This window comes from Furipterus horrens, unplaced genomic scaffold (assembly GCF_987537825.1).
Source record: "Furipterus horrens unplaced genomic scaffold, mFurHor1.1.pri manual_scaffold_11, whole genome shotgun sequence".
NCBI lineage: Eukaryota > Metazoa > Chordata > Mammalia > Chiroptera > Furipteridae > Furipterus > Furipterus horrens.
Window position 1 is genome coordinate 17,876,109 of NW_028327181.1, and position 24,287 is coordinate 17,900,395.

The window sequence follows — 24,287 nt, forward strand, 5'->3', positions numbered from 1 at the left end:
CCCTGGCAGCTGGGGTTTTCCATGCTGGCCTGGTGATGTCATTGTTGGGGTGACAGCATGAGGGCTGAAAGGTCCCAGGGTCCTGAGGTGCTCTCTGTGCCCCTTCTCTCACAGAACCAAGGGCTCTAAAGACAAACTGCCCACCAGGGTGCAGTGACTAACTGGATGGGAGATGTGTCTCGTTTATAAAGGATTTTGCCCCACTTGGTGTAGATGCAAGAAGGAACAGCTGCCAACCTGACCTTGGAGGAAAAAACAGAAAAACTACCCAAACCCACCAGATAACTCAGAAAAAATAGCAGCCTCTCACTGCCTGTGGCTGATCCAGGGTCACGGTGCCAGGGAATTCTGATGTCTGTCCAGAATGATGCCCTTGGTCTTCAGGAAACAGCTGGATTATGTTCTGGGCTCCCTCCCTGTTTTAAGAGAGGAAAACAGATGTATGTTGGTGGGGTTTTTTAAGGTGAAAGTATATATCATAAAACTGAACGTTTTAAAGTGAACAGTTCAGGGGCATTTAGTATATTCACAGGGCTGTGTAACCACCACCTCTATTTAGTTTCAAAACACTTTCATCAGCCCAAACGGAAGCCCATGCTTTTAGAGTGTCTACTTGCTGTCTCTATGGATGTGTGTATTCCAGACTTTCATTTAAATGGAGTCAGGTCTCTTGCTACTGCATTCTTAGCATAATGTTTTCAAGACTCATCCATGTTGTAGCTTGTCTCAGTACTTTATTCCTTTGTAAAGTTGAAAAATTTCATTGTATAGATATGCCACAATTTGTTTACCCAGTCATCAGTTGATAGACACTTAAGCTATTTTATCTTTTTACTATCACAAATAATGCTGCTTGAACAATCTGGTACAAGTTTTGGTTTGTATACTTGTTTTCATTTTTAGTTACATACTAGGAGGGGAGTTGTTGGGTCATATCAGGTTGGCTTTTAGAAATGTCTTTCCTTTGGAATGTGTTTGGAAAGTGACTGAATAGGCAGGTCACACTGGATGTAGTCAGGATCCACCTGTTTCTCTCTTGGAGACTCGGTTTCCTCGTCTGAAAAATAGACATCTAGATGTTCTCGCCCACTAAGGGGGCGGGGGTGGATTCAAAAGGATGACGGGGTGTGGGTGGTCAGCACTGTACCTAGCTCAGAGGACGTACCCAGCAATGGATAGTAGTTATTTTGTCAAATACATGTCAGCGATTTGAGGCTTTTCCACTGTTTGCAAAATTTACTTCCCTGAAGTGCCACAGCTACCCCCTGACTGTACCTGGGGTTCTGCTACATAATAGAGGAGCCAGCCCTTGGCCCCTGAGCCCCAGGACCCGTGGATGGAGTCTGCTCTCAGCGTCCAGGACAGTGGGAAGAAGACTTAGGGCTGTGGCTGAGTGTGGGGTCCAGAGCCAGCACTGACCTGTGGAATCTGGGGCCCGTTGGTGAGACCTGGACCTCTTTGTCCCGGCTGTGGTTTTCATAGGCTCTCCTGGAGGGGCAATACCTACCTGGCAGGCCCCTCCCAGGATGTGAGCTGCAGGCTTTACAGGTTAGCAGCACTGCCACAGCACTGCCACTGTGCTGCTTGCCTGAGACCCAGGGGAGGACACAGGGCCGAGGGAGGATGCCAGGAGCTGGGGAAGGAGGGCTGCTGCAGATATGGTGGGATGGGGGCTCCGTGTCCACCTCTGCAGAGACCTCTCCACAGCAGCTGGTCCAGCCACTGGAAGGACAGTGGTGTTTGATGGCTTTTACTTTTGTAAATAAATAAAGCCCAGCCATTTGCTGACAGTGTAAACAGGGATGGGAGACCACCCTTCCCATGGTCTTTTCTGCACCAAGTTCCTGGTGTCCCTCCTCCCTTCCCCTGGATCCCATTGTGAGACACCCTCCCCTGGCCCTTCCCATCTGTTCTGGGTGGGGAGGGCTGAGAGCATAACCTTTGTTTCTTTCTCCCAAGGTCTTGCTCCAGGCTCTGACCCTGGAGCACATTGGCCAGAGGATGGGAAAGGAGCTGGGATCCTGGAGCCCTATGCCTCTGGCAGTACCAAGGCATCTAAAAACAGGATCTGGGGACCCTCTAGGCATGTCGGGTCCAGGAGGGCCTCTCTGCTTGGCTGCTCCCAGGAGATGCATGGCTGGCAGTCTGAGTTTGGGTCTGCACACATTTCCCGGGAGCCCCTTGCAGAACGGGCCCCAGCAGGGCCTGGCAGAGGCCTTGGAGGGACATGCATGTTCCCTTACTTATAGCATTGAAAATGGGGAGGGGAGTGTCGAAGTTTGGGAGCTGTTTGAACCAAGGCTTGGAGAAGAGACAGACAGGCAAGGTATTGGGGTGCCGACGGGGCTGAGGCTAGAGTGAAGGCAGCTGGTGCTTGTAAGGCGAGGTGGGCTGGCTCCCTGAGAGCACGGAGAACGGCGTCTGCAGGTGGCAGGCACGTGTCGTGCAGTTGCCACAGAGAGGGGCCTGTGAGGGCACTGCGCGTGATCTCTGATGGCCAGGTTTTCCTCTGACCTCAGAAAATTTGCTGGCAGGAATCTCATCCAGCCAGGATCGGAAAAACGCAGGTGGGAAGGGAAACAGCCCGGGAAAGGGGATGTGTTACCTCTGTACGAGCTGACGGGTGGCTCAGAACCAGGCAGTGGCTGTGCCAGTTTGAGTGGTCCAGGAGTGTGACCCCAGGGGCTCCTCTGGAGGTGACGTGGACCAAGCATGTGCAAAGCTGTCCTTTACTGTCTTCATTATTAAACAGATACAGAGGCAGAGGAATATCCCATCACGGTGTCCATGTCATCAACTCGGAAGCACACTGCTTGGAAGTTTCAATTCTGTGCTTGTTTTGTGCTTCTTTCGGATGTGGTTGCAGGGGGCCGCTGGCGATCAAGAAAAGCCCCCTCATGCCTTCCCTCAGCAGTCCCCCCAACATTGCCACTGGCTGGGAGGGACCTTAGCAATGTGTGTGTGTGTGTGTGTGTGTGTGTGTGTGTGTGTGTGTGTGTGTGTGTGTGTATGCGTGTATATAGTTAATTAAATATACATGACATTAAATGGATGATTTTAATAGTTTTTAAGGGTATGGTTCTGTGGCATTAAGCACATTCACAGTGTTGTGTAACCATCACCACCAGCCGTCTCCAGAACTTTTTTCATCTCCCCAAACTGAAACTGTGCCCATTAAACAACAGCTCCTCATTCCCCATCCCCCAGCCCCTGGCCGCCACCATTCCACTTTCTGTCTTTGTGAATGTGATCGCTCTAGGGACTGAGCTCGTATAAGTGGAATTATATAAATCTGTCTTTTTGTGACTGGCCTGTTTCACTTAGCATAATGTCCTCAAGGTTCATCCATATGTAGCATGCATCAGAATCTCCTTCCTTTTTTACGGCTGAGTAATACTCCATTGTATGTCCAAACCGCATTGTGTTTATTATTCATCCATCAGTGGACGCTTGAGGTGCTTCCATCGTTTGGCTATTGTGAGTAATGCTGTTGTGAGCATGGGTGCAGAAATATCTGTTCCAATCCCTGCTTTCAGTTCTTTTGAGTAAGTACCCAGAAGTGGAATTGCTGGATCATGTTGTAATTCTGTATTTAAATTTTTGAAGGATTTAAAAACAAAAACAAAAAAACAGTATTGTTTTTGAAATGTAGGAAGAGGATGTGAGCTGGGCACTGACTGGGGGGACCACATCCTCTGTTCCAGCCCCCTGCTCCTGACTTCTTATTCTTGGTTTTTATTTTGTTTTGTTTTGTTAGGGCTTTTTTGCCTTTTTTTTTTTCTTGCATCAGAGAATAGATTTGCACAGTTCTGGGACTAGGGCTGCTAAACTAACTTGCCTGAAGGGGAGAGGTTTTCAATTTCACTGCATACATCACCTTTCCACGTTAAGCCAGCTGCTGTCTGCAGAGCTCTGGGCTAGAATCAGCCTGCTCTCCGCCTCCTCAGCTGGTTAGCTGTTCAGATGACCCTCCTTCATCTTTCTGACACTCCTGTAGCCACAGGATGCCAGTATTTGTTTCGTCCTGGGGCAGAGCTCTGCAGGAAGTGCTCAGCTGCTTCAGCCATCAGGTCTCCACTGCTGCCCGAGGTGTCTGTCCAGGCCCAGAGAGCTTTTCCCACTGGCTGTTCCCAAGAGAGGAGGGGAGAGCAAGCCTCCCTTCTCACTTGGCTCTGCTGCTTGGGAGGTGGCGGTCTGTGTTAGCTGGGACAGTGGGCCGCGGCCCTCAGGTGGAGCGCAGCAGGTGTGATTGGGTGTCCAGATCCCAGACTTAAAAAGCATCAGTTTGGGGAGATGCATACACAGTGGGAAAACACCTGGGTTTTTAGTTAACCAGATCCTCATAATTATCCACTGGAGTCTGATTGCAAAACCTGGTCCCCCAGGCTCACCTGGTGATGGGGAAGTGTCCACATCAGCCAGTTGATGGCCCGCTTAACACTGCCCGCAAACACTTGCCAGGCACTTGGCTCTTGTAACCCAGGAGGTGGGTTCAGGAGGTAGGGAGGGCATGGCTGGCCACACCAGAGTGACAATAACATTTTAGAGCTGAGTGGGCCTCTGTTGGTCACGTAGTTCATTTTAAAGTCATGACGACTGAGACATGGACGGCTTGAGGGACGGCAAGTGGGACCAAAGCCTCCCTTCTACAAAAGTCCAGCCACAGCTCTTAAAGCCGACTACCCTGCCCCATCTGGAGGATGTGAACGGCAGAGACCCTGCGGCCCAGGAGACTATGCAGGCCGTGAGGATGCCCCCACTTGACAGCTGAGGCCTTCTGTCTGGTCTGGCTGCCTTTGGAAGTAGCACCCATGGTGGGCATGTCTCCAGTAGGGGTTTCTGTGACATAGCTTTTATATTCTGGATGTTAAGTAGATAAGAAAGCCTCTGTGCTCATTTATTAAAATAAAAATAAAAATCCGGCTCCACAAAAGGAACTGGATGCTGAAGTCAGACCCCTTTTTCGGCATGGGGTGCAGGGTTACAGTTCTGCATTAGCAAGGTTTTGTGTTTTTTAATATATTTGAATCCTCCCCAGCTGTCCTCAGGGATGCTGGGTGAGAGGTCAATTTTCAGAAGAGGAGGCAGAACTTGACCATGGCCTCTGACTGTCATGCATGACAATACAATACCCACAGACCAGTGGGCTGAGCATTAATCCCAACATGATGGTCTTGGTGCCACTGATGGCCTTTCAATGGCTTGTGGATCAAGGAGACCAAGGCACCTCTGCACAGCTTATTAGGGGACTCGGCAGGAGGCCATCCACTCTCTGGGTCCCCCTACCCCATCTGCTACTGTCAACCTGCAGAAGGGTCCTAGCAGAAGCAGAACCCGGCCTGGCCTTGCAGCTGGTGCCTGTGTGCAGACATGGGACCTAGGTGGGTCAGCCTGGCAACCAGCAGAGTGCCAGACGCTGGTTGGAGCAGTGCAGCAGGTGTCAGCTGTGGCTGCCTGCTGGAATCCCTGGAGAAGCCTTCACAGCCACGGGGGCGGGAGGGAAAGGCCAACCCAAGCATCTGCTTCGGTTGATCTGTGTTGGGCCCAGCCGCGTTGTGTTTGAAGCTCCCTAGGTGATGCTGACGTGTAGCCAGGGCTTAGGACACCTATTAGAGGGTGTGTGACCTGCTGGGAGGAAGAGAACTGGGGAGTGGCAGAGGCGTGGGAGGAAGGAAGCTGGGACTTCGGCCATCCGTGGGCACCTGGAGCTCGGCAGAAGAGTCGCCCAGCACACTGGCGGCCAGTCTTAGCTCGCAGTGAGCACCCGGTCACTCCCACCACAGCTCCTTCTGCCTGTGCATGTGGAAAGAACTGAAAACAGTCCCCCTCTGGGATTGCTGGGTCAACTCGGAAGTCTGTGGGTGACCCTCTGCCCACCTGGCCTGGGCAGTCTGGTCCCTGCCAGCACCTGGAGCCTGAGCCCCAGAGTGGGTGTGTTTGGTGGGGGAAGTTGTTGTAAACTAGTGAATGAACACTGCGGAGACGACCTGTGGTGGTCACCTTTAGGTGGGGCTGCTTGCAGGCGAGTCAGGGTGGAGGTGATGTGGTCTGATTGACATTATCCATCAGCACGACCTGTCAGAAAACCCATGGGTCATGAAAGTGCCCTTTGGGAGGAAAAGAGGCCCTCCTGTGAGGCTTGGAGAGGGCTGGGCCCTGTGGCTTGGTGTCCTGGTGCGGGGTCTGGGAACAGAGCTACAGGAAGACCAAGGGGTGTGGCTTTATGATTTCACCTGGGAAGGAGGGGTTACTGTCTTCAGATGGGAAGGAAGTATTACTCTCTGTAACTAGCTAGTCCCCAATATCAGGGAGCGTGTTGTAGGATAAGCCATTCTCTGTCCTCAAAGGCCCAGTGGTTGGGGTAAAGGTGGTGTAGGATTTTGCCAGACCATTTGGGAGTGAGCCCGAGGGCAGGGTGGGGGAGGGGAGAGAGCTGCAGCGCTTTCCCTGAGCTGGGACGGGCAGGTATGGGTGCTGCTCATGGTGGCTGTGGCTTGCACCTGGGCCACTGTGCTGCCTGTGCTCTTCACCCCATCACATCCCCATGGACAGGTATATGAGACTATCCCTGATGGCAAAACATTAGAATTTGGGACCTACCTTTCTATAATGACTCACGCCCCCCTCTCGGGTCAAGGGCAGATGTGTCCCAGACAGCATTCAGAAGCCCAGTCTCATATTGTCTAGAGAGTGAGCTGCTGTTTCTTCCCTTCCTTGCCCTGGGGTCTTTGGCCAGTCAGTTGTGAAGGTGAGGTCAGTGTGCCTAAGGTCCCTGTGTGATGCCTGCAGGTGGCAGACGTTGTCAGCTGGGTACCTGCTGGGGCAGGCAGGGTGTAGACACTCCCAGGCGGACAACCCTCCAGCCCCTGCTTCCCGTCTCTGACACAGGCTGCTTCTCTGCTCACACAGATACGTCATTCGGAACAGCACCTGGATACGGCTGTGCCGCGGACCGGGCTGAGGAGCAGCGCCGACCCCAGGACGGCCTGCCCTATATCGACGACTCGCCCTCCTCCTCGCCCCACCTCGGCAGCAAGGGCCGGGGCAGCCGGGATGCACTGGCCTCCGGAGCCCTGGAACCCACCAAAGCGGTGAGTCCCAGGGCAGCAGGCCAGGTGTGAGCTGGGGCTTGGGCTCAGCTGCAGGCCAGCTGCCCCTGTCCCAGAGGCTCCCTGATGTGCAGCCACTTTGCTCAGGGGCAAGTGACAAGTAAGTGATGGAGCAGCTGCGGTTGAATGTTGAGACACTAAAGCTCCTTTCTCTCTCATTCCTTCATCGGGGGCACAGGGACCCCTGCCCGGTGCATTTAACAGGGAGACCCTGGAACTTCGTCAGCCAAGCCATGGAGGAGGCAGGCAGCACAAGCTGAGGGCCTGTGGGCTGGCCCCAGTGGTGCTACGGAGCAGGGTGGCATCCAGACTCCCATCCCTGCACTCCGCAGAGTGTATTTGCTCCCTTTTACCAAACGGGGTGCTGATGTTGACCCCGTCCATTTGACCACAGTCTTTCTCTGAGATCTCATTGTCATTAACAATCCTGCTGTCACTGCCACTTTACTGATGTGGAACCGAGGTCCCAAGATGGCGTGGTGAGTGCAAAGTGGCACGTTCAGTAGGTGCCCTTGGGGTAGCCCTTGGGCTGGCTTCTCTCTCCTGGTTCCATAGCCCTGGGGTCGTCCCAGAGCCGGTGCGCTGGCCCAGCCTGCCACAGAGTCCTCGCTGCTCTGCAGTTTTGTGGCTCAGGAGAGCACTTCCTCGGTGCATTAGGGCCCAGACATGCATCTCCTGCCTTTGAGGCAAGGGCACCCCTTTGACCTCTCAGGTTCCTTCCTTCTCGAGAAGATCCCGGCCCCTGAGGCGGATCGCACCTCTGTCTTTCTGGTCCCTTTGTCCCTGATGACAGCTTGTTTCTGGGTGATTTCTATCCCAGATTTAAAAATGAGAGGAATCTGCTTTTTTTTCCCCCTGACTCCAAAGAAGAGCTAAAACTGTGTCTTTTCACTGCAGTTGCTTCTCTGGGCTGGTGCCTTGAGATTTCTAATGACCTTGGTTCTTGGCAGGCTTCTCATTCTGAAACATGGAGATGGGAGGGGACACCAGTGTGTAGCACACACCTGCCCCACGTAGCTTCTTATCCATTGTCCAGTTTCACCAGTTTACAGATTAGGAGACCAAGGTCCAGAGAAATGAAGCAACTTGCTCGAGGCCACGCAGCTATGGCATTTGAAGCCTTCCTGATCCCTCAGTTGACACTTCCCGTCAACTTCCTTGCCTTTGTTAGTATACTTCCTCTCTTCTTGCTTTGGAAATGTGGTTTGGTACAGACAAGGATCCTTAGGGCCCTGAGTAAGTAGGTGGAGTTCTGAACTTGGGACAGGACCTCCCTGTCCCATCTACTGTCCCTGAGGGCTCTTTACCTGGCAGGACCTTGCTCCACCTTCAGGCCCCTTGAGGAGACTGATCAGCCCACCCTGTGTCCCAGGCCCTGTGCGACTTGGCCACCTGCCCCTAGACTCCTGCCCTGAGACCCTCCTCTGCACTGACTTGGAGACACTGGGAAGAGCAGGCTTTTCACAGGCCGTTTCCATGACCACTGCCCTCTCTGCTGGGAGGGCAAAGCTGGCACCACTATCGCAACTGAAGCAAAGCAGCATTATGGACTCTCTTGGGAGTCTGGGGCCAGAGCTGCCAGCTGGCCAGTGTCAGGGAAAGAAATAAGGGTCCAGGCATTACCCTCAGCTGCTAGGTCAGTATGGTCAGTCCTTCTTGGGGTTCTCTAGTGTTGTGGCAGCATCCCATCCATGCATTCACGGGGGACATCGATGCACAGAGAAGGGAGCTGACATTGTTGAGCAGCCCCTGCTCCCCAGGCTCCATGCCTTGTGACACAGTGTGTGACTTTGCTCCTCACAGTGACTGCTGGGCCCTGTCCCTGGGGTACCAGCAAGGGGCACGCCCAGCGACATTGGGACCCGCTAGGAGAGGCAGATGCGACCCCAGCCCACACCTTCTTATGTGCAGAGGCCCTCCAGCCAGGGGCCCCTCGGGGGCAGGTAGGGGCCCAGAAAGTGTGTGTGCTTGGGTGCAGCTCTGCAGAAGTGGCTGTGCCCGTGTGCTGCCTCGGCAGGTGGCTGGCAGGGCCCACAGATGCTCTGGGACTTCTTGTTATTTTTCTTTTTCTTTTCTTCTTTTTGGAGGAAGCCAAAGTAAACGCTTATATTTAATTGGTCACCCCTACTCAGAAGTCAATTTTGCATTTTTACAAAGGGAGTTAAAGTTGGCTCAGGAGTGTTGGAAGACAAACAGGCCCGCTGTACGGTTTTGCTGTTGGCCAGCCCCGTACTCAGTATATCTGGTCAACAGTTGTGGCCGTGGAGCAGAAATTACACCTCTTGACTGGTGCTTTTGTTTGAGCAGCTACAAGTTTATTCACTTTTATGATTCACTTGTCACGGACGCTTTGATGCTTCAGGGGCCCCAGCGAGGCTCTGCACCAGGCGCGGTAGGATAAATGTCACCTGTGTCCCTATGACTCAGCTTGGCCATGTCACCCAGCTCTGAGGCCCTGACTTAATTAAACAGTGTTAGTGGTTGGCCTCACCTGTCTTCTCTGAGAAGTTGGGGAAACCAGGTGTTTGGTGCCAGCCCAGGCTGTTCCCTTCTCTCCTGAGAACCTACTGAGTTGGTTTAGGGGGTGGGCACAGGAGTCATGCTTCCTGCCCTGTGTGCTTCCACCTCTATTTGGGGGACTGGGGCTGCCCCTGTCCCCTCAACATGTGGCCCTGTTCAGAGGCCAACCTCTGTCATCTGCTGGCCGGGCCCCAGGACAGTGTCCAGACACAGCCCCTGCCCACAGCTTCGTCCAGCGGCTGTGCTGGCTCTGAACTCCCAGCAGGGAGCAACCTACCCCTCATGGCTGGGCTTTTGTGCCCCGATCCCCAAGGTTAAGGATGGGGGTGAGGGGTGCGCCCCACACGCTTTTGCCGCTGCTCACATTTCTGCAGCTCTGTTTCTGTTCCATCCCTCGGCTCCTTGTGGGTTTGGCAGCTGGCTGATAGGTGGCAGTTCTGGTCACCTGGATCCCTCACCCAGCATTTTCTACCTGTCATCATGCCCAGTTTTTTCGTTTGTTTTGTTTTTAAGATTTTATTTATTTTTAGAGAGAGGGGAAAGGAGGGAGAAGGAGAAAAACATCAACATGTGGTTGCCTCTCACATGCTCCCAACAGGGAACCTGGCCCGTAACCCAGGCGTGTGCCCTGACTGGGAATCAAATCGGTGACCCTTTGGTTCGCAGGCCGGCACTCAATCCACGAACCATCGAAGCCAGGGCCCAATTTGTTTTTGTCTCTTCTTTTAGTGTCACGGTTTGTGTTGCTTGCTCGCTCCCTTGCCCCACTCCCCTGCCTCCTCCTGGGCAGCAGTGGGAGGCCTTCCTTCTGCTCCTGCTTTTTTTTCTCAGTTGCTCTTTTCCTCCAGCTTCCTCCCACCGCGGTGTCCCCGCCGTCTTGGCCCTGACTGGATTCATGTGCCCTTTCCAGAGCCGGCATGTATGCAGGGTGGGGTTATAAATCACCTGGCCCCGGCCCTACTCTCTGTGCTCCCCTCTTCTGCACTCCTCCTCCCGCCCTCTCTTCTGCGAGAGGAAGTTGGCTGGTGTCCCAGCTGTGCCTGTCTGATGCCACCAGCCCTGTTCAGGGACTAAGGAGAAGATTCTTGATCTGAGTAAAGGTGCCTGTGCCCCGAGTCTCCTCCCAGTCCAGAGAGGTCGCCAGGCCAGATGTTCCCTGGAGCTGGCCATGCCCATCGACACAGGGAGAGCTGACCTCGGTGCCGTTCTGCCTGCGCTTTTTCCTGTCGGTTTTCCAAGCCGTGTGGGTGGGAACAAGGCACAATACTACTACCAGCCCATATGAGCACCAGCCTCTTGTGCTGGGTGGGGCTGTCACCCCAGCCTCCCCACACTCACTGTAGCAGGACTGTTCCTCAGAACATGCAGCTGGGTGGGTAGCTGCCGCTGCCCTCACCCCTTCCCTTGCTTGGACAGAGGGTCCTAGACATGGTGGGCGGCACGTGCAGGATGGGCTGCGAGCTGCTTCCCCCAGGTGGTGCCCCATTCAGGTGTGGCTCGGTGGGCTGCAGTGAGAGGAGGCATCGGGGACCCCCACCCTGCCGGTCTGTGCACCGTGCGCACCAGACCTTCTGAGCTCCGGTAGTGCTTCAGGCCCTGGAGCGGCTGCCCCGACAGTCTTGGATCCTGGGGCCTGCTTGTCTCATAGAGGAGTGTTCCAGAAGGAGCCCACAGCTTTGTAAGGTTGCAGCCCAAACGGGCCCCTCATGGAGTTCTAGATCCATTCACTGTTTTGTAGGCTCAGTGAATCTTCATCAAGCACTTACATGTTCCAGACGCTATGCTGACATAGGGAGTTTCCCGATGAGGCACAGTGTGCCCCAAAGACTCCTGCCTGCAGACCCATGCCCAGTGTGCTCAGGGAGGTGGCTCTGTGGTTGTGGGACCTGGATGTCCCTTCCCTGGAATGGCTCTCTGCCAAGATCTTAATGGCTGGTCCCTACACAGTGCGGGTGCGTCCATAGGCACACAGGCATACACCTAGCTCGTATGCGCTTAGAAGATTCCCAAAGCAGACCAGATGTTCCCAGAGGACAACGAGGAGGTGACACAGAAAGCAGAAGTAGATGGGATGGAGGGACTGGGTCCCCTTCTCCAGTTTACACCCAGGCAGCCAAGAATCAGGGCAGAAGGAGCTCAGGGGGCAGATCTGGCTCTGCAACCCTGTTCCCTGACTCCTGGCCCTGGGTGCTTCCTGCTGGGCCTGCCTTCTGTACCACAAAGGGCCTCTGTGTCACCAGGCTAGGAGAGTTGAGAGGGACATCAGGGTTGGAGGCACAGAGGAGCCATACCATTGTCCTGATTCCAGACTTGCTGGTCATGAGGCATTTCCCACCTGGGGTTGATTTGGGCCCCAGGAGACACGTGGCAACGTCTGCAGACATTCGCGTCTGTGTGTTGCTACTGACATGTGGTGGATAGAGGCCAGAAATGCTACTCAACACCTTACAAGGCACAAGATGGCCCCCAGTACCCAACAGAGAATCCTCCAGCCCCAGATATCAGGAGTGTGGGGGGCCAGGAACCTGCCCCCAAGCGGGACACTCCCTGAGAGGTTTGGGGAAGTGAGCAACTGTGGGGGCAGTGTTCCAGTCCCACACCCGAGGGCTGCCACAGCGGGGGTGGTCTCATGTACTCTGCAGGCTGGGACGCCTGGTGGTGGGAAAAGCAGGCTGTTATGTCACCTTCTGTGAACGGAGGGCCCCTCCCCACCTGGACCCCCCCCCCAGGACTACAGTGGGGACTGGCCAACCTCTAACACCAGGCTTTGCCCACCTGGCAGTCACACAACAGTGTTCATTGTTTTTAGCATCATCTTCTGTGTGAGTGTCCCAGGGTGGCCATAACAAAGTACCACAGACGGGAGGGAGCTTAAACAACAGGGATTTTTTCCTCATATTTCTAGAGTCTGGAAGTCCAAGTTCAAGGTATTGGCAGGGTCAGTCTCTCCTGAGGCCTTTCTCCCTGGCTTAGAGATGGCTGTCTTCTTCCTGTGTGTGTCTACATCTTAATCTCTCTCTCTCTATTTTTTAAAAATAGAGAGTGACATATTATATTAGTTTCAGGTATGCAACGTAACAATTCGGTATATGTGTATATTGTAAAGTGATTACCATAGTACGTCTAATTAACATCCATCACCTCACATAGTTACAGACTTTTTTTTTTTTTTTTTAATTTTTTAATGCAAACTTTAAAAACCTACTCTTGCCCTGACCGGTGTGGCTCAGTTGGTTGGGCATTATTCCACAAAGCGAAGGGTTGCTGATTCGATTCTCAGTCAGGGCATGTGCCTGGGTTGCGGGCCAGGTTCCTGGTTGGGGTGTGTGCTGGAGGCCACCGATCGATGTTTCTCTTCTTCTCTTTCTCCCCCTGTTCCCCCTCTCTAAAAATAATTAAAATCTTTTTTAAAAATCTACTCTCTCAGCAACTTTCAAATATATAGTACAGTATTATTAACTATAGTCACCGTGCCGTACATTACATCCCCAGGACCTTTTATTTTATAACTGGAGGTTTGTACCATTTGATCACCTAAGCTCTTCTTGTAAGGACACCAATCATATTGGATTAGGGCCCACCCTAAAAACCTCATTTTAACTTGATTACTTCTTTAAAAGCCCTAACTCCAAATGCAGTCGTATTCTGAGGTGCCGGGAGACACATTGCAGCCCACAGTATTGTCACAATTGGGATTGGAGTGTGGTCACCAGCTCTGTGGACCCTGTCTCCCCCCACATCATCATCCAATGACAAGGCAGCTCTGTCTTTCAGAGGCAAAGGCAGTAGAGCTGTATTGATGGGAGTGGGGGGCCTTGCCGTAGCCCACCCGGAAGAGGGTCCCTGACAACAGAATCGGAAGAGCAGACTCGAGGGACAAAGATCCTGAGCCCAAGGAACGGGTTTCCCTTGGTCAGGTGGTAGCAGCTGCCAGCTCTGCCCCGTGGCCAGGAGGGAGGGTGCATGGAAGGAGGCAGAGTTGCCCATCCCTTCAGTCCAAGGGTCAAGTGACGGTGTCAGAGAATCCAGGCAAGGAGTGACAAGTGGCAGAGGCAGTTGGGGTGGCTGTGCGGTAGGTTCCAATGACCCTTCAGCTCGGCCTCTCCTGGGGCTGCCACTCCTGGGTCGTAGGCAGAAGGGGTGGAGGAAGGCCTTGCTTGACTTCTCAGCTCCAGACTTTTCAGTGTCAAGGCTAAGGGTAGCTCTCAGCTTGGCTGGATGACCCTCCAGAATTGGCAGTGACCGTGAGCGAGTGACAGGTATGCTTGGGGTTCTGTGACTCCCTTTCATTTCACCTGGTACAATCGCAGAGTCTTGTCCTCAGGTTGACAACACAGCCTTCCTCTTCGAGATGGGCCACCTAAGACAGCATCTCCCAGGTCTGACTTTTATCTGTTTCTTCTACAGGATGAGCTGGACTTGGAAAAGGGCTTGGAGATGAGAAAATGGGTCCTTTCTGGAATCCTGGCTAGTGAGGAGACCTACCTGAGCCACCTGGAGGCCCTGCTGCTGGTGAGGAGGATACAGGGGGCTGAGTGGGGTGGGGCAGGGGCAAGGGGAGATCTCTGCTCACACAGCCTAGGCTGTAGGTCAGCTGGCGGAGCCTGGGACTCCCCCTCTCCTTGGAGTCATTGAGACACCTGCAGGAGGACCAGAACATCCCACCTGTGTAGAAGCTGGAGCTCCCCAAGGATAGCAGTGTGGGACAGGTGCCAAACCAAGCTGGTTTTAAATTATTTTTTTTTTTATGGAATTTAAAAATAGAAGCACAAAAAAGAATACAATAAAGATTAAATCAAAAATAAGTAAATAAAATTTGAATGGAATATAAAAATTAAAATATAATATAAAATTGAAAGCACATGTGTCACATAACCATGATTTTTCTGTGGCCATGCCATGCACCTGACAAATGGTGAACCCCTTCATGATTGCCACCTCACCTGTCGCCTGCGTGGTCTCACCTGTGCCCCCTTCCAGCCCATGAAGCCTTTGAAGGCCGCTGCCACCACATCGCAGCCAGTGCTGACCAGCCAGCAGATAGAGACCATCTTCTTCAAAGTGCCTGAGCTCTACGAGATCCACAAGGAGTTCTACGACGGGCTCTTCCCCCGCGTGCAGCAGTGGAGTCACCAGCAGCAAGTGGGCGACCTCTTCCAGAAGCTGGTGAGTGACTCGGAGCAGGTGCACAACAGCCTCCCAGGAGCTTGGGGTGTGGAGGTGGCCGGGCGGGGGCCAGGCCTCTCCTGAGACCTGCATGTGTATGCTGCTGAGGCTCTTGGGACATCAGAGTGACAGTGTCAAATAAGATGCTTGGGGTGTGCCTCACTACTTCAGATGACAGAGGTCAGGTTGCAAGCGGGGGGCTCTGCCACGGCATCCACACTGGACCCTCACACGAGACCCGTCCCTGACTTCATCAGCCTGGGTCCTTCTGGGCTCTGCTCAGTTTTACTCAAGGTTCCCGGTCTCCAGGCTGGTCCAGCCACCCCCTGAGGTCCGCTTTGGACCACAGAGATGCTAATGCCCAGGAGAGCAGGACTCGTGAATACGATGCAGGGGGTGGGGCAGAGCCTGGAGGAGTGAGCACACCTGGGAGCAGAGTTGGGGTTATTATACTTTATTTCATTTTTGCAGTTATCTGAATAAAAGCTCTTGTATCACTTGCAGAATTTAGGTGCTGGGGGTTGGGGCGGGAACTTGGACAGTAAAAAGCAAGGTAGTGGGGAAGAAAAGTACCCTCAGTCCTGAAGGAGGGCCCTGGCTGAGAAAAGTGGTAAAAACAGAACATCCGAGGGGCCCTCAGCTCCCACTGGCGGCTCCTGTCAGAACCTGGAGGTGTACTCAATGCTGGCGACTTGGGCAGTGACACCCTGTGCCCTGCAGGAATCGGGACTCATCCTTATAGACAGGCTGGAGAAATGCAGGAGGGGTGGGTTTGTAAGCTGGAAGCGTGGACCATGGGACGGCCTTGCACTGTGTGTCTGCTGGTTCCTGAGTAATGGGCTCGGCTCTGATCAGGGGTGCAAGGTGGGGGGGCCGCAGGTGTGTGTGCACCGGAGCTGAGGCAGCCATATAAGGCAGATCCCATCTTCCCACCATGCAGATAAGGAGACAGAGGAATGAAAGGTCTCTTGCCTGGACTTGCCTGGCTTTCAGGAGCCGTAAAACTGAAGGGCCGGTGATGGCGGGTGACAGAATGACAGAATAAGGATTTCTGAAAGGCTCAGTGAGCCAAAACTGGCCACAAATTTCTTTGGCAGACGTGTCCATGATGAGTCACAGGATGGGAGAGGCCCATGTGAAGGCAGGCCAAGGCCTCTTTGGCCTTCACTGACCACAGAGCCCAAGAGCAGCCAAGGATGCAGCTATTAAAGTCAGCGGGTAAAATCTGGTGATCCGATGAAAGGGTTGGTAGACTCGTTGGTGTTGGCCAGGCCACACTGACCAGGACAGGGATTGCATCCGGGATGCACACTTAACCCAGATGGGGATAGGTGGGACTTGCTCAAAAGGAAGAGACAATTAAGGGAGCTGGGGATGAAGGAGAAGACTCAGATGGGAGCTGCCAGGTGGATTTTTGTCTTTAACATGTGAGATTCACGTGTGAAAATGAGTCTCCCACTCTTTGCAGGTCTCTGTCAGTCTTGTTAGGCGGAGGCTTGTTGGGAGTGGGGGTGTCTGGGTATAAGAGCCTGGCAAAGAGGCCTCCTCCCCATACCGACAGCCCTCATCCTAGGAGAGTCCCTTAAAGGTCATGTGTGCTGGCCAGGCCCGTGCGACAGGAATTCTACCTCTGAGATCCCCTGATCCTGATTCCAGGGTTATCTGAGCCTCCTGTGCACAAGCACTTTCCCTGAAGCAGGGGTAGAGGTGACCCAAGGTCACTGCCCCTCCCCCCCATCAGTGCACAGAGCATGGCGGTTCATGAAAAGCTGGCACCCCAGCCCTCCTGGGCCCTCGGACACACAGTCGGCTGGACCCTGGCCTCGCCTCGGCTTGGGCTTAGGCTCCCGCATTCCTCTCCGCAGCAAGGTTTTCCTGTTGGCGGTGCCCTCCCCTCACTGCCCTGGGGCAAAGGTGCAAGGAAACCTTGCCCCGTGGCCGGAGAGCAAGACGCTGCATTTTGATGCAGGTGCCCCCAACCTTTGAAGCACCCCTGTTTCTCTCTGATGTGTCTACAGGTTTGAACCCTGTGGATGTGACTCAGCTGACTCAGCCTGAAGCCCTCCTGAGACACGGAGAATCGTGTTATTGGGAAGAAACCCACAACCGGCACTTCCCCAAATAACATTCTGAAATCACTTGGAAACTTTTTTTTAAAGTTTTTAATAGTCTGATGAATGCCAGAATTTGGAACGTTTTTTCTGGTTTCCCTGGTGTCCTAAAGCTACCTTTGTACATCAGATATTGCAGCAGGGAGACTGGGGGCAGAGGTAGGGCTGCAGGAAAGTCATGACCCAGTAACTGTGTGCTGAGTGTTCACGTGTGCGCCACCCAGGCTCAGTGCTGGGGTCTCCCCAAGGACAGATGGGCACGGTTCCTGCCCCTGTCCCTTTCAGACCAGCATAGCAGGGTTGACCCAGCACTGCTCTGTCCAGCTGTACAGTTGGGAGAGTCTGGGAACCGAAAGGGACTGCACCTTGACTCCCCTTCCCGTGGAAATGCATGCTTAGCTGTCGCCACTCAGGATTTCGTTTCCGGCTGAAATTTTATCAGCTTAGTGTTTTGTTTTTCTGTTCTTTTCAAACTTCCAGAAGAGTTATAAGAATAGCACAGATAACTCCCATGTGCTGGGTATACTGATTGTAACATTTTTGCCCCATTTGCTTTATCTTTTTCTCTGTTATACATACGTGCACACACACACACTGAACAACTGGAGAATAAATTGCCGCTCTCTGCCCTTTACCCCTAAGTACCTTACTGTGTATTTGCTAAGAACAAGGACATGTTCTTCTGTGGCCCACAGTACAGTCATCAAGTGCAGGAAGTTGCACACTGATATGGTGCTGTTAGTTAATATGCTACCCATATGCAAATGTCCCCCAGCCCAGCCATCATGTTCTTTATAGCCATTTTCTGATTCAGGATGCAGTCCAGGGTCACAAGATGTACTTAGTTGTCACATCTTAGTTTCTTTCCATCTGTACCTGTTTCTTGGCCTTTACTTATACTTTATGACCTTGACATTTTTATTTTTTGAAGGGTACAGGCCCTTTTGGGTCTATCTAATGTTTCCTCAGGAATGGATTTGGGTTCTGTGTTAATGGGTGGGGAAATACCATACAGTGTTGCTGTGTCCTTCTCAGTGCGTCATATCTGAGGGCACGTGATCTCCATTTGTCCCATTATTGCTGCAGCTTGGTTTTTGATGAGCTAAAGATGTACGACTGCATTGCCTGGAACTTCCCAAACGCCACGTGGAAGATGTGAGCCTCTTGGGGGAGGGGCAGGAGAAGTAATGAAAGGGGTTCTTCTCCCGTAGACCCTGTCTTAGTTTGCCAGCGCTGCCACTGTGTGAATGGCTCAAACAACAGAAACCTATTTTCTCACAGTTCCAGAGGCTGGAAGTCCAAGGTCAAGGTGTCAGCAGGGCTGGTTTCTCCAGAGGCCTCTCTTCTTGGCTTAGAGATGGCCATGGTCTCTCTGTGCCTTCACCTGGTCACCCCCCTGTCCTGTTGGATGAGGGCTTGCCCTGACAGCCTCATTTTAGCCTACTCACCTCTTTAGGCCGTGTCTCTGAAAGCAACCACGTTCTGAGGTGCTGGGTGTTGGAACTTCAGTGTGAGGGCACGAAAGTCAGTAGTAACATTTCTCAGGACTTGACCGAACATCGGCTCTTCAGAAAGGCTGTCCTGGCCACATGACCTAAAGCAGCCCCATCACCTCAGCCCCTCCTCTCCTTTCAGCCATTTGCCGTGTCACGTGTTTGTTCATTCTCACTTATCATCTCCCCTGCCAGCTAGCCGCACTGTGTCTGAGTGATTCACGACTGAGGCGGCAGTGCCTGAAGCAGGGCCTCGTTTGGGTGGGAGGCGCTCAGGGACCTGCTGAGGAGGAAGAAGGGAGGGGAGGAAGGGCTCTGGGTCTGACCGTGGTACCGATGGTGCAGAACTGGGTATGCGGATGCAGCAATTTGTCCAGGAGGTCAGCGTCGGGGCACCGGGCAGGGCCTCCTCCGGCTGCCGCGCCCCCAGGCCCTCCATACAGCCTCCGTTGGGAGCTGCGCCAGGAGACCAGACAGTGCTAAGGGCACCTGGCTTACCCAGTGTCTGAGATTGTCATCTGAAGAAACATAGAATTCAATATAAATGCAAATCTGTGTAGAAATAAAATTTAGGTTTTGCACAGAAGAAGCACCAGGATCAGTGAAAATCTGAGGCTTCCAGTTCCTGGTCGGCTGCAGTGGGAGGCCTGGCAGGGGGGCGGGGGGGTCATTGGGGTCCTCCCTTACCCTCCCTAGGCCTGCCTGGGTTTTCTGGTACAATATGAGGGCTGGTACCCCCGCCCCCAGCTGCCTCTGAAGTTGACCTGGGGCTCAGAGATGGTGGTGGCTGCACACACCTTCTTCCCCATAGAAGTTATTAACTCAGCTAAGTGTCTGAGTTGGCTGTGTGAGGAGACCCTCTATTAATGCCTTTGCTTTGACACAGGCCAACTGAAATGGCTCTCGCCTTGTAGCTGCCAGCCAGCAGGTCTCCCACCTGCCGGGTCTGCAGTGTGACACCTGAGGCCCCCACCAGGTCTGGGCAGGCTCAGAGCTGAGCAGTGGGAGCCCCTGCAAGGACAGCTAGAGTGCATGTTCCTTGTATGTCTGAAGGGATCAGATGCGAGTGGAGCACTGTACCCACCACAGGCTCGGGGGGGCTGGTCTCCTTGTCCACGTTGGTGTCCTACAGCCAGAATGAGTAGGTGCCACTCCATCCCACCAACGTAGAGACCTTTGTCTGCATTCACTGACAACCTTGAACTGTAGCTGCTGCCAAATGGCACCATTTAAATGAGTCAGGTGGGAGGAATAAGCAGCTATGGAAGGGAACTGCTACCTGCTCCAGGCATGAGTCACTTCTCGTGCTGCTGTGGGAGAGGGAAGCAGGCTTGGTGCGTGAGGAGGGGAGGCGAGTGGGAGGGAGCAGCACAGAACAGCTCAGCCGTCTGCAGCTCTGCACTGCCTGCTGCACCTGGGGTTTCTCCAGAGCTGTGCACAGAAGCTCTTTTCTCAGAAAGATGGGGAGCAGTGGCACCTGTCTCACACCTTTCCCATACTCTCTTCCTCCCTCCCTGCAGGCCAGCCAGCTGGGTGTGTACCGGGCCTTTGTGGACAACTACGGAGTTGCCATGGAAACAGCTGAGAAGTGCTGTCAGGCCAATGCTCAGTTTGCAGAAATCTCTGAGGTATACATGACACTGTTCAGACAGGTGCACCTCTGCCTCCTATGGGCAAGCTATGGGTTGGTTGTTGGTACTCCATGGCACAGGAGAAAAGGTACATCAAACTGAGATGCAGTCATAAGCCCCAGCCATTTCCAGATGCCTCTGGGTTGGCACCATCAGCCCTGTGCAGGGACGCTGTTGTAAGCAGACAAGGAGCATCCAAGATTCCTGCCTCCCCAGGATCATGGAGCTTGGTCGGGTCCCCCGCGCAGATGCTCTGTTTCACCGTCTGTGTGCAGTGAGGGGTGTCCACAGTTCTGCCCTGTTAACAGAGGTCTGAACACAGGAGTCCTGAGGTCAACTTTTCACGTTGCCACCGCAGAGCAGGCAGAGAGGCATCATGCTCTGTTCAACCTCTATGCTGCCAATGACCTTGCGAGCTGAGGAAGCAAAGCTGCAAGCACAGGGGAGCGGGGCTAGAGTTGCTGCACTCTGTAGGCCCACGTGGAAGGAAAGCTCCAGGCCCCCTGGAGGACTGAAACCTCACACCCTGAAGTGTTAGCACAGAGGCTTCAAAGGAGCCCCCCGGATGCAAAAAGGACGAGCTGTCGGGCTGGTGGCCACGCCAGGACCAGAGCCCACAGCCCTTCTCCCGCCCTTTCTCATCCTGTTTATGCCTCCGTGGCAATTGGGTGACATTTTCTTCTTTCTGGGCCTGCACTCAACTTTGCTTTTTGATGTCTCCCACTCCTCAGAGCTATGACTCGCCCTCCCCCACCAAATAAGGATTCTAGGTAGAGAGATCTTCCTGTGAGAAAGGCAGCCTCAGAAAGAGGAATGGAAACTAGAAATCGGGAGTGAGTTGGGGCTCTTGCTGGGAGCTAATCACAATCCGACTATCATACCTGCCTTTTTCGCAAGGGCTTTGTGCCATTTTATAATCTATTACAGGAGGTGAGGTATTATGGGTCCTGGCACTTACTGTCTCCTGTGGTGATCACATGTGCCACATGTTCCTCTAGAGCAGTGGTTCTCAACCTTCCTAACACCGCGACTCTTTAATACAGTTCCTCATGTTGTGGTGACCCCCAGCCATAACTAAAGCATAGTGATTAATCACAAAAACAATATGTAATTATATATGTGTTTTCCGGTGGTCTTAGGCGACCCCTGTGAAAGGGTCATTTGACCCCCAAAGGGGTCGCAACCCACAGGTTGAGAACCGCTGCTCTAGAGCCCACGCGGCGCCCTACTCCTGCCTGGTGCTGCTGGTAACGGACTACACACACCCAGGGCTCTAGGCCGCCTCCAGACGTCCCTCCCAGCTGCCCTGGTTTCACCTGGCGCGTTCAGTTCATTCTTTTCCTGAGCTTGTTCAGTTACAAACCCCACACCTCTTAATAGCTGGAATGTTGGCATAGCATCCCCAGTGGCTTGACAGATTAGAGACCTAATTCTCTAAGGGCAGGCTGTGGTTAATTGGGGTCAAGTTCAAGGCCACCTGGACAGGTTTCTACAGAGGAGGGAGGAAGCATGGTGGGATACCACCCACCGACTACACACGAGTGAGAATCTAAGCCAAGGCTGGGTGCAGGCCGTGTAGGGTGACACCTGGGGGCCAGCCAACAGCCAGTCCTCCAGAAAGCTTGTACTGTTGGGCGGCATTCACTTTGGTTCTCCATCCGCTTTTCAAAAAAGTCCTGGGAAATGGGAGCCACTCAGTGTCCTAAATGAAGCCAAAGGAGTTGGAAGCAGCAGGCCACATAGAGGTGTTGGGGGTATTCAGGGGAGTCAGAGTGTGGGGACTGGATGATCGTCTCCGAGGACAGGGGTGGGTGGAGCGGTGGCCCTACATCTTCTCCTAGGACCAGTGTCCAGTTAGGTCAGAGCTGCCCTGGCTGGGTTGTGAAAAGGGCTTCTGGAGTCAAGTAAGTTTGGGAAATGGGAGGTTAAACCAGATTTGTAAGGACCTCCCAGTACTCACGTACATTACACTGTCCAGGGGCATGTGGCATGTGGGCTGTGTCCCAGGCTCACATGAGCACAGCACCCGGTTTTTACAGAGTCTCAGGTTTAGCTCTTGCGCCCCCTCACATTCTTTGGCAGCTGTTGAGGAAGATGTACAGCAGAATAATCACCGCGAGGGGTGATATACTCTGGAAAGGTGCCAAAGTGCATTGTGGAGTTCAGCCCTAGTGATCTTAAAAACATTTTTTTTAGTCTTGAGAGGTTTCTGGCTGAGAAGTTGGGGAATCAACCTCTGAGTCCAGTCTTGTCCTGGTGCTGTTTGTTGTTGTTGCTCAGAAGCCTAGAACTGGAGTTAACCACAGCTGCTTTCCAGCGATGATTTCAGCCACACAGGGATCTTTCATCCTCATTTTTCTAGGTACCTTGGACCAAATCAGTGATGTCTTTGATGTGGTTGTACCAAACATGACCTACGCATTAACAAGTGCTGCCCCCCTTGTGGGAATCTCAGCCCCTCATTTGTTAGCAAGTACGTTTGCTAAGTTAGGAAAGAGTGAGGTGGAGGTGGAATATGGTGTGGGTCTCATGGAGGCCCCGCCATCTCCAGGGATGTGTTCTTCCAATCAACCATCCCCTGCACCCTGTTATCTGCCCCGGGAAAGCAGTTCCGTGCATTTAGGAAAGGCATTGCAGTTAGCCTCAGTTAACAGGGTTCTCTATGTCAGAGGTTCTCAAACAGGGGTGATTTTATCCCCAAGGACACTTAGCAATGGCTGGGGACATTTTTGATGATCACAACAGGAGGACGGTGCTACCGCATCCACAGTTAGGCCAGGGATGCTGCTCGTATCCCACAGTACACATAGGCCCCAAATAAGAGAATTTCTGGCCCAAAATCTCATTGGTGCCAGGATTGAGAAACTGTCCCAGCCCGCAGCATCCAGGACACATCATGTGCTCAGCTCGCCCTGTTTTTCATACTGTGGCTCAGGACACACCCTCATGGCTTGCCGCCTCTCGAGTTCTTTGCAGTGAGAGGAGAATGCGCTTTCTGTTGGTGGTTCCTGACTGTGGAACTTCCTTCCACATCAGAGCTGCCTGAGTGGTCCCCTGTGAAAATATGCTTTTTTTCTTTTCAGAACCTGAGAGCCAGAAGCAACAAGGATGCCAAGGATCAGACGACCAAGAACAATTTGGAAAGTGAGTTCTCCATGCTGAGGCCCCTGGGGGTGGCAGTTGCAAGCAGATGGAGCATTTGCTGAAAGAGCAAACATGGTGCCTTACAGGATCACCCTCTGGTGCTTTTGCTGCTCTAGACTTCCAGTAGTGGTGTCGGGGACACGGAAGGGGTAGCAGGGGGATGAGGTCAGGACCAGCTTGCCAACAATAGTCACAACCAGGAAGAATGGTAGGCGTTAGCAAACACCCACAGACAGGCGCTGGCGGCCATAAAAAAATGTCATCATGTAGTCCCCAATAGCCCTGTAAGGAGGACTTTATTTTCTTTTCTTTCATATGACAGATCAAGTTTAGAACAAATGTAACCCACATAGAATGCAGGTCCCTAGTGACTGGACAGAGGGTGAAGCCAGAGCTCCCAGGCCAGTGGAAAATGGTATCAGGAACAATCGGTCACTTATCACTTCCAGTTGTTAGGGTAACGGGAAAGTTCCACTCACAGAGTACAGCACACGTGCCTCTGGTGCTCAGAGCTTCATCATGCTAAGCCTCAGTTTCCCTGTCAGTAAAATGGGGATAACAATGCACTCCCTACACAAGTCTTGGGAGTCATGTGAGGAAATGCACCTGATGTGAATCAGAACACATCTAAGCGTCTGTGCCCCCCATGGAGAAGTGGGGAGAGCCAACGTTGTCCAGGGCTCTGTCCACCTGTAAAGCTGAGAACTGTGTCAGCACCTGAGTTGGTTCCTGCCGTTCTCACAATCAGGCCTCTAAACTGTGCAGGAGAGAGCGGCATGCTGGTCTGCTCCCGGGGGACCCTCACTGGCCCGCCCTCACCAGGGTGCTGGTGGGCTCCCCAGCCCCAGGGGATGGTCATTGACGCTAAGCCCTTTCAGTGGTTGTCACTGAGTCAGCCATGTAGGCTCGAGTTCTGAACAGCAGCTCTGGACTCCACATGAAGGGCACAGTCTAGAAGCCCAAAGTCATGGGCCCTGGCCTTCCTGGTGCTTGAGGTTTGGCCTTGTCACCGAACAAGGTGCCCTGGGTTTGCCCTCACCATTGGGGGGGTGGGGCTCCCAGCGGGTGTGGCGATTCAGGCTGCTCCCTTTAGCTGAGTCCTTGCAGCGAGGA

The 24,287-nt window shown here is 53.2% G+C and overlaps 1 protein-coding gene across 1 annotated transcript in view; it reads left to right on the forward strand.

The window, feature by feature from the left end:
• BCR (BCR activator of RhoGEF and GTPase) overlaps positions 1-24,287 on the forward strand; it is a 109,337-nt gene that overhangs the window by 50,254 nt on the left and 34,796 nt on the right. The window contains exons 2-6 of the mRNA XM_090292724.1: positions 6,910-7,091; positions 14,037-14,141; positions 14,610-14,795; positions 19,920-20,027; positions 23,114-23,174. Of these exons, the coding sequence (XP_090148850.1) occupies positions 6,910-7,091; positions 14,037-14,141; positions 14,610-14,795; positions 19,920-20,027; positions 23,114-23,174 (642 nt within the window). The remainder of the gene's footprint in view (positions 1-6,909; positions 7,092-14,036; positions 14,142-14,609; positions 14,796-19,919; positions 20,028-23,113; positions 23,175-24,287) is intronic.